Source organism: Diplotaxodon limnothrissa, linkage group LG15 (assembly GCF_057381915.1).
Source record: "Diplotaxodon limnothrissa isolate DT_005_m linkage group LG15, D_limnothrissa_male_GT1.1, whole genome shotgun sequence".
Lineage (NCBI taxonomy): Eukaryota > Metazoa > Chordata > Actinopteri > Cichliformes > Cichlidae > Diplotaxodon > Diplotaxodon limnothrissa.
The window spans coordinates 44,784,960-44,794,920 of NC_140610.1; the positions used below are offsets into that span (position 1 = coordinate 44,784,960).

The following is a 9,961-nucleotide window of genomic DNA, read 5'->3' on the forward strand; positions in this document are numbered from 1 at the left end:
GTTTCGTGCCATAGTTCCAATTATCTGTGGGTTTCCCAGGTTTGCTGACCAGCAGTCATTTAGAGATGGAACCCTGTTAACCCCCCGCAAGATGACAATTGCAATAAATGCCATTAGTTCAGGGAGGTCCATGAACCAATGAACATGCTCCATGCACCACTCAGCAGGCCATTTGTAAATATGTGTACAAATGGTTGGTTTTTTGTACTGTTTTTTGTAAGCAGGTGGATCTGACCCCTCATATAAAACATATATGCAGGTATTTCCTGGATAATCCTCCTTTTAGTATTAAGTATAACACAAAGCGAGTGACTGAGCTCATGAACTCATCAGACTTCTAGAAGGCCAAAAATCTTTTTTTGCGGTCAGGGCAGTCACCCCCTGGTGACAGGATTTTTCATCAACGTCTTTAACAAAGAGAGACAGTTAATGTACTCGTGTAAGGAATATTGCTGGTGAATAATTTTCTAGCTGTTTAAGCAGGAGGGGGAAAAAAGTACAAAAACACTCTGAAAACATTAAAATATAATCAGTCTGTGTAACGGAGGAGGTTAAATACGGTTCTTAAAGTAATCAGTGTCCAAAAGATATAGTGAATTTCTTCAATGGTAAAAGTTTATTTTAAATATTCCTGAAATGTATGGTTGGTTTGCTTTCTTATCCCCCCCCCACTTCACACCTGTGAGATATCAGGTGGTTTAATGTGAGTTTACAACCACTTATTTTCTTTGTCCAAAATTTCCTGCCAAAGCCCCAACTAGTGACGGGTGACATCATAAATCTGAGAAACAACAATTTACTGGCCTCGTACATTGATAAAATAGTAATAATTTGTTCAAGTAAGTAGTGTTTCTGGGCTGGCTGTCTAGTTCCCTAAAAAAAAACAACAAAACAAACAAACAAAAAAAAAAATACCTCAAGGCAAACAAACTAAGCAGCATGCTGCCAACAGGTCATTCACCTTGGATGTATCTATAAGGCTGGGAAAGACAGGGAAGCTCCATATTGATGGCTCATGCCAAAACTCCATGTGACGATCTAAAACACAAAATCACAAACAGAAAACTTTGAGAAACAGTTTGGCCTGGTTACCTGCAGCAGTGAGTGATGGAGATATAAAGAACATCACTGAAGTAAAAAGATGAATGGAACTACAGCAGAATTTGGCTGTGAAGTCAGTTTTCATCATAGCAAAGTTTGTTTGAAGTTGTATGTTTTCCAGATGGTTTTAGCAGCAGGAGGAATGTGTGGTACAGCTAAACGAATTAAGTCATTGAATTGATGGTTCAGGCCTGTGAAGCTTTCACTTTGAGATGCGTGGAAATCTGTGCAAGAACTAAAAGACTCATTTTCAGGCTTGTGAAACATATTGTTGTTGGTTGGCTGTATGGCTGCCTTTGTGTAATCAGGAAGCATTACTGATTAAGCTGTTTGCTGAATAAGCACCTTTTTGTTGACAGTTTGTGATCTGTACATGTACAAGAGAAAACTGTTAGATTAAAGCCTGTCAATGAACTACACACGTGTCTTGAGGTGGTTTCTTCTTAAGGAGTTTAAATTTGAAACCTCTGCTTTAAGAGAAACTAATGTTAACTGCTTAACTGTCTTCAGATTAGCGTGCCAGTGTGACTTCAGTTAAACAGTATTTACCTTTCAGTAGATCACTCCAGACTGCTATTTCTGATGGTGTCTTCAGTTGTGAGGCTGGTAGGGACACTTTTAGCCTCACGCTGATTGAGCACGCTGGTCTGTAGTCAAGGACAAGATCCATTCAGTCACACTTCAGGACATCAGGTAATTTTTGATGAGGAGCTTCAAACATGTGTAGTCCTGTTGCATCTCCAAACTTTTCTCCAAAATGACCATGAAGTTGAGTCGACGTGGCATTTTTACATCTTCTTGATGATTTTTTTGTCTGCAACCCAGCTAAATTTCTTCTGGAGTGTCATCAGCCAGCAAAGCCTTCTTCTCTCTTAATGAATCCTATTCTTGCTTCTGTTGATCTTGTACTTTTTCTTGCTAGTGTTGGTCATATTACAGCCAGGTTTACAAAAAAAAGAGAAAAATAAAAAGCACGTGCCGTTTTCAACAGCCATCTCTTCTGAGTAAAATGTTTTCCATTGCTGCCCATATGTGTATGAACAAAATGACAAAATTAACAACTTCATTTTCATTAAAAAAAAAAAAAAAAAAAAAAGTAAAAATGTTTGCAATATCCTCCAGTAGGACTCTACTGGAAACACAAATGACTTTCTTCATTAGAAAGCAATTTCTTGAAAAACTTCAGAAGAGCAAAAAGTGACAAAGCTCCACGAAAGAAAGAAAAATGTCAACATGGAAAAGCAGGTAATTCAACTTGATATCAATTAGCGTTAGTGGAAGGGACAGTTTAAAAGCTGACTTTTGAAAGATAAAGTCATAACAAACATTTCATTTTACTTCCTTTTCTTGGATTTTTGCTCTTGCTTTGGTGTCTGTTTACATAACTCTCAGCTGAGCACCGTCACAATTTAACCGACTCAGAAGGAACAAGCTTGTGTGCTGATTGGTTGAAGACATAGACGGGAAAGGGACCAATTGCCATTATGCACAGTACAAAGTGAAACAGTAACAACATTTTAATTATATTTTGATTATCAAAGGAAAGTTGGAAGAAAGTTGGAAGAAATTATTTTAAATTAATATAATATGGACCCCAAAGCGCTTTACACTACATTTAGTCATCCACCCATTCACACACACACACACCTTCACACACTGGTGATGGCAAGCTACATTGTAGCCACAGCTGCCCTGGGGCGCACTGACAGAGGCGAGGCTGCTGGCTGCTGGCCCTCTGACCACCACCATTAGGGAACGGGTGAAGTGTCTTGCCCAAGGACACAACGATCGAGACTGTCAGAGCTGGGGCTCGAACCGGCAACCTTCCGATTACAAGACGAATTGCCAACTCTTGAGCCACCTGAGTAATTGTATTCAGTTGTGCTGCACATGGAAAAGTTTCTGGACACCAACCCTCGAGGACTGGAGTCTGTTACCTGTGCTCTAAAAGATCAAGATAGTGAGCACAATTCCCACCAAATAAATCTGGATGACTGAGTTTAACTCATTACTCACAGTTTTCTGGGAACTGTTATAAATAGTCTGGCTTCAGAGAGGGACCACCAGACCTCTGGGGAAAATTAGTTAAAAAACGGGCACTGTCACTTTTGTTTCTTAAATTTGAATTTAGTTGTGTGTTAGAAATTCTAATCTTTTTGAAGCTGCACACAAGCGAGTCCTGTAACCTCAGCACTGGTAGATTTTTATCAAGTCATCCTTTCTGTGAAGACTGAGAGCAATGCAAACAGACACACGGCGGCAGTATTTGGTCTTCAGTCCAACACATCCATCCTCGCTTCCTCCCATCCCAGGTTCAGATAGGAAATGAATTCTGCTCTTCAGTCATGACCTTTGTTAAAAAAAATTGTGTACTTTTCTATATTACCCCTTGAGAATTACAAGAAGGTCTTTTATAGATACAAATTCCAGCCGTTACTGCAACTGCAACTACAACTGCAACTGCAACAGCAATAATCACCCCTTCTCCAACATACAGGGCCACTTTCAGTCCATCGATCCTCTCGCCAGGTTTTTGGCCTGCAGACAGAGGTGTATGATTGGACTTTTGTTAGATATCATCTTATAGAAAAGTGCCCTCTGCAACATCTTTATAACAAAATTTATCTTATTTATCTTTATAAACTCACCAGAGTGAGCGACTTTCAGGTTGACAATGCTGACGACAAGAATTTCTCTCTTCATGCGGCTTGGTCCACTCTGAAAGGCTCGGCACTCGTATATCCCTGTGTCATTAGTTGTTACATTCGTCATAATCAAAGACAAATCCCCATGTGTCATATTTCTGTCCTTCACATCCACTCGGTTGATAAAAGATGGATCTTGGTCTTCTGAATCAAGTTGTTCATCGCGATAGCTGAGCACATACTGACTACTGTTAGCTCTGTGCCACTCTAAAACCTTGACTGGAATATTTTTAGGATTTCTGCAAGGGAGAATGACAGTCTCTCCAGGTTCAGCTGTGACATTTTCCTGTACTGAAGGAGCAGAATCATCCCCCACCTTCAGCTGATCCATTTCAGGGTCATTGGTTGTGCTGGAACCTGTCACAGCTTTCAAAGGACAACGGTTTCAATACTTTGAATAATGCCAAACGTACAACAAACGCACTTGATAAATAGCAAAGAGAGATAAAAGCATATCCTTTTAAAAGAGTACGTGTTCACCAGCTGAGATTTTATGAATCTGAGACCTACTAATGTCAGTCCAGATATACCTGTGAAGGAACGTGAGATATCTAGCAGCAAGCAGGATGTGAGAGCTTCATCGGGTATATCTGCATGTTATTAAGAATAATGGAAAAGTGACGTGTGAGACAGATAGCTGATGCTGCACCAGTCTACCTGTGATATAGCAGAATGTTCTGGTAAATAGCGAGCTGAAGGAGAAACTGATTTAACAAGCAGTCAGTTTTCCAGATCACACTTATTGCGTCTATATTTGAGTGTTAATTCATCAGAAGGCTAAAAGATTGAATGTAGAGGATTTTAATGCAGCCCTGCACCAATTTAAACTCCTGGAGACACATTGATACAGTGGGATGCAAAAGTTTGGGCAACTTTGTTAATAGTCATTATTTTCCTGTATAAATCATTGGTTGTTACAATAAAAAATGTCAGTTAAATATATATATTATAGGAGACACACAGTGATAGTTGAGAAGTGAAATGAAGTTTATTGGATTTACAGAAAGTGTGCAATAATTGTTTAAAAATCAGGCCGGTGCATAAATTTGGGCACTGTTGCCATTTTATTGATTCCAAAACCTTTAGAACTAATTACTGGAACTCAAATTGGCTTGGTAAGCTCAGTGACCCCTGACCTACATACACAGGTGAATCCAATAATGAGAAAGAGTATTTAAGGGGGCCAATTGTAAGTTTCCCTCCTCTTTTAATTTTCTCTGAAGAGTAGCAATGGGGGTCTCAAAACAACCTTCAATTGACCTGAAGACAAAGATTGTTCACCATCATGGTTTAGGGCAGAGCTTCCCAAAGTGTGGGGCCCGCCCCTTAGGGGGGAGCGGGGGGGGGGGGGGGGGGGGTATGAAAAGCGGGGGGGGACGACGACAAAAAACGCTTGGACACTGCTAGCACGGGGCTCCCACACAAACACAAAGCAGGAGATGAAGCATCGCTGAATATGTTTCCAAACCAACTTCATTCTAAGCCAAAGACTAGAAAATATGGTGACGCATATCTGCCCTTTGGCTTCACCTGCACAAGTGCCGAGGTAGGTCTCCCCTGCAGAATTGGTTTTCCCTGCGTCGGGAGCAGCGCTGGGCTATTCAAAAAAACGGACAAACGGTATCCCACATTCTTGATTTTTAGTTCACAAACACTTGTTGTAATGATTAACTACTCCTGACATTTTGGAGATGTTAGCTCTTTATACAGTAAAGTTACAGCGGGATAAAAATAATATCAGGCTGATCCTGCAATGATTTGTCCCCCGGTTCAAATCACGGACAAACAGCATCCCACAGTTGTTTATATTTTTAAACCCATTTTGCACAGAGAGGCATTTTTTGAAAAATGTATTGATAGCAATGTTGAAAATTATTACACAGGAAAAAAACAACTACACGTAAAATAATCACACCGTGACGCCTCTGCCTTTCTAAATAGAGGGACAGTAATTGCGTGTTTATATGCAAGCGTGTAAAACCTGCAGATAGAGATAAAATACTGTTAATCTGACTATCTGCCATTCTGCAAGTCATCTCATGTAAACAACGTGGTGCACAGCGTGACGTGAAAAAAGGCACATACCTTTGACGTTGCGTGACGAACTCTGTATTCCTCGTCCACACGTAAACGCAAAAAAGGAGTTTTAAAAAATCTCAGTTTTCTGTGATTAGAAATGCTGTTTACGTGTGGACGAAAGGCCCAAACGCATAGAAACAGCTGCGTTTTCAAAAATACCCGTGTAGGTGTGGATGTAGCGTAAAAGAGTTAGTAGTTTATTTTATTATACCTGTAATTTATTGCAGATTACTTGTATTTGCTTAATTGTTTACTAAATGTTTGAGGTGTGAAATAAACCGCAATGGAGCAAAATATGGGTGTGTGTTGTTGGAGGATGTGTTTGTGCGCACGCATGGGGGGAGGGCGCAAACATTTTCTTGTAAAACAAAGGGGGACCTAACAAAAAAAAAAAGTTTGGGAACCACTGGTTTAGGGGAAGGATACAGAAAGCTGTCTCAGAGATTTAAGCTGTCTGTTTCCACAGTTAGGAACATATTGAGAAAATGGAAGGCCACAGGCTCAGTTTTCAGCTTATGTTTTGACTCGTAGTGCCGTCTTAAATTAAACCCCTTAATTACAGCCACATTAGCTCCACAAATAAGATACAGGTTTACCAGCAATGTTTGTAAACATATATTCAGTCTCCTGCCGCCGGTGCTGAAAGGCTCTGTTTTCAGAATCAACTTTTCTCTTCGCCATTGTGAGGGGCTAGCTAACAGAAGTTTGACCTGATTGACGGGGGAATGTTCCCAGGTAGCCTAGCGTTCTGCAAGGAGGCTGCAGCGCTGCATAATGGGATCTGTAGTTTGTGTGTTATTAGCGCCTCATATCGCCGGGTCATGCATAACAATAATAATAAATCTATATAAAATGATCTCGCGGGGCGGATATAAATGTACGCTGGTCCGGCTGTGGCCCGCGGGCCTCGACTTTGACACATGTGGTTTAGAGGCTGTAATTTCTGCAAAAGGCGGATCTACTAAATATTGATTTCATTTCTTTTTTTGTGGTGCACAAATTTATGCACCTGCCTGATTTGGTTTAAACAATTATTGCACACTTTCTGTAAATCCAATAAACTTAATTTCACTTCTCAAATATCACTGTGTGTGTCTCCCATGTGATATATTTAACTGACATTTTTTATTGTAACAACCACCGACTTATACAGGAAAATGATGACTATTAACAAGGTTGCCCAAACTTTTGCATCCCACTGTATGTGTCTGTAGTATTTATTAAATAACTGTGTCCAGATCTGACAAGGTGTGAGCGGTTTTACAATGATTTACAGAACAAACTCACCATGATGCTCACCTGCCAACACAGACACCGCCAGAATCGGGATTATCAGATAGTGCTTAACAGCCATTTTCACAAACTGAAATGACAAGAACAAACACTCCCGATTTTCAGCCAATGGGCATTTTTGTTTTTTGCATCACTGTATAAAATATAATTCTCTATGAGAAAAAAAAAAAGTTCAGCAAGATATTCCACCATGCTTTTTCATGTCAGAAAGCTGCAAATAAAGCTATAAAAGAATAATGTTCCACGCGTGAAAGGGTTTGCAATATTTTACCAAGTGCTTAAACGTAAATATCACAAAAATAGTATGTATTGCAAGCAAAAGTAATTAAGTTACTAAGCTTAAAAAAGGATAACTTGTTGGTCTATAATATGTGAAGCACATGTCAAATGTATCCCTCATGAATGATGTCAAGTCATTTTAAGCCACAAACAACATTCCGATAGGTAGAAGCTGCAATCAGTTTTTGGCAGTGACTTGTGAAAATGTCGCAGCTGAACGCAGCTTGATAACAAATTATCAACTGTAATAAAGAAGTAAAACTTTTAATACAATCCTTTTTTCGCACGCACGAGATCGGGGTAGGATCAAATAATAGGCGTGATGAATACCGGAAACAGCCGTTCTGAGTTATTAGCTAGCGGTTTGGTTAAAACTCAAAATTGACAGTTCGATAAAAAAGGCGAACAGACACTTACTAGCAAAAAATATTCTGCGGGTCAGACAATGCCCGACATAGGTCTATTTATGTGTTTTATGCTGTTTAAATCGTGAAAATGTAGCATTAAACTAAAACGTGCCGAGTCATTCAGCGAGCACACTGCGAATCAATGAAAAGGTTAACTTAAAAGTTTATCTGACGTCTTAGACTTGAAAACTTGTTTTGGGGGTAAATACCTGTTTGCGTAGCATTCAAGTTGTATGTAAATGCATAAAATCATCCAGCTTTCCAAATTACCTTGGCTGTATGTGCCCGTTTGAAGCTGAAGCAAGCACCGGGACAGCCAACAGGAAATGTGCGATCGCATGGGCTGCGGAAGACGATTAGTGCCACTGGAAAGAAAAAAAAAGTGGGCACGTCTTATGTTTTTTCTTTTTTCAAAACTCTGAGATTAAAGTCAGAATTGTGAGTAAAAAAAGCTCACAAGTCTGGAAAAGGAAAAAAAAAAGACTTGCCCACTTTTTTTGCCAGATGTCACCAAAGATGACTGTGTTAAAAAGCTTCTAGTAATGAACCGCTTTTCATACAAGGTCCTTTGCTTCAATCTGAAAAATGTAGACAGGTTGTGAATGCTGCCTAAACCTTGACAGAAAGCTGTGGAGGACAGGAGGACCATGACACTCAACTGAATATCACTTTTACAGTCCCATACAAACATCAGGATCGATTACACTAATGTTAATGTGAGTTTGTTTATTGTGGTGCCTAAGCAGGTTTTGTTTGGTGGTGTCAAGTCAAACGTATGTTTATTTTAAGGAGAAAGTTAAAGTATGTAAGTATCAGCAGCAGAATGCACCTGAAAATAAATGCCATCATTTTGGATTAATAATACTGCTGTGTTTGTTGCATCATGATTTATATATTCTGAGGTTAGTTGGACTATAGCAGGGTCTATAACCGGCCCTCGAGGCCTGGAGTTGCCCACCCCTGGTGTACAGGGCCGTGCAGAGAGGTTTAAAGGGGCGGGTGCTCAAAGTTAAAAAGGGGCACATTGAACCAGGCTGAATAACAACAACACACATTCATCAAGAATCTAATATGGGAAGGGCAGGGCTGTGTTGATCTGAGACTGTAGACATTAAAAAGTCCATAGGAGAGATGGTAGCTGATTAAACAAGTGTCATGAGATAATAACAAAATGCAAAGATTGGTGACAGCGCTTGGAACCATAAGGCAACAAAACACTGTGAGAAATAATTTAGGCTCTGCTTGTGAATCACTCTTTGCTTCTCTTCTTCCTTCCATCATTTCATATATCCCTCTCCACTTGAGAACAAGGCACAACTTGCTATTGCAATAAACTATAATCTAATTATCCACACCTAACAACTCTTGCACTTAATCTATAATAAAATGATGACAGAAAAATGTTATAGCACTGCATTTAGTAGCCTCACACAGCTCCTGCTGTTTCCTCCTCATGTCCTTACCAGGCATGTCTGGACAATGTTATATCATGAGTAATATTTTTTTTTTAAATCCATCTAAATAAAACACACACATGCACACACAGTGACATTTTAGACCTTCTTCAGAATACCGTATATACTATGGGCATTAGAGCAGGGCGATATGGCCAAAAATATTTATCACGATATATATTTGAAAATTTGCAATAACGATATAACTGACGATATAATTGATGCGAGACAAAATACAACTCCACAACATTACTAGCGCAAACAGACAACCTTCCATTTATTTTCACTTAAACAAGAAGCTGGTTTTTATGTACATTAAAGCTTTATAAAAATGTAACAGTGCAAATGCAAATTCCTTGCTGAAAGTTTAACCAAAAGGCATTTCCAGTAGAAATAGGCTGACATATACTGAGCATAACCATGTATAATATCCACTGAAGTTAAAAAGAGGTGCTTTGCAACATTAAACTGCAGTGTGCAGTACGTATTTTTCGGACCATAAGGTGCACGGGATTATAAGGCACATTAGCAGTCAGATAAATCAAACTTTATTAAACTCATTCTTCTTGCTTCCTCCACTTCTGTACCATTGATTCATTAATGTTGAATTCTCTGGCAGCGGCTCTATTCCCATGTTGCTGCA

General features: G+C 39.4%; 1 protein-coding gene across 1 annotated transcript; it reads right to left on the reverse strand.

Moving 5' to 3' along the window:
* Window positions 1-972: 972 nt before the first annotated feature.
* On the reverse strand, window positions 973-7,239 carry LOC146618128 (uncharacterized). The gene is made up of 4 exons (XM_085372374.1): window positions 7,185-7,239; window positions 3,750-4,172; window positions 3,488-3,639; window positions 973-1,038 (listed from the first exon to the last, which is right to left on the reverse strand). Exons 1-4 carry the CDS (start codon window positions 7,237-7,239, stop codon window positions 973-975), a joined length of 696 nt encoding a protein of 231 aa, XP_085228500.1.
* Window positions 7,240-9,961: the final 2,722 nt, after the last annotated feature.

Bases quoted from the DNA above. Each gene is read 5' to 3' on its own strand.
- LOC146618128 (XM_085372374.1), bottom strand. From the start codon at position 7,239: ATGGCTGTTAAGCACTATCTGATAATCCCGATTCTGGCGGTGTCTGTG. The intron at 4,173-7,184 runs GTGAGCATCATG...GTCCTTTGAAAG, and splicing joins GGCGGTGTCTGTGTTGGCAG to CTGTGACAGGTTCCAGCACA. The intron at 3,640-3,749 runs GTGAGTTTATAA...CTCTGTCTGCAG, and splicing joins CCTGAAAGTCGCTCACTCTG to GCCAAAAACCTGGCGAGAGG.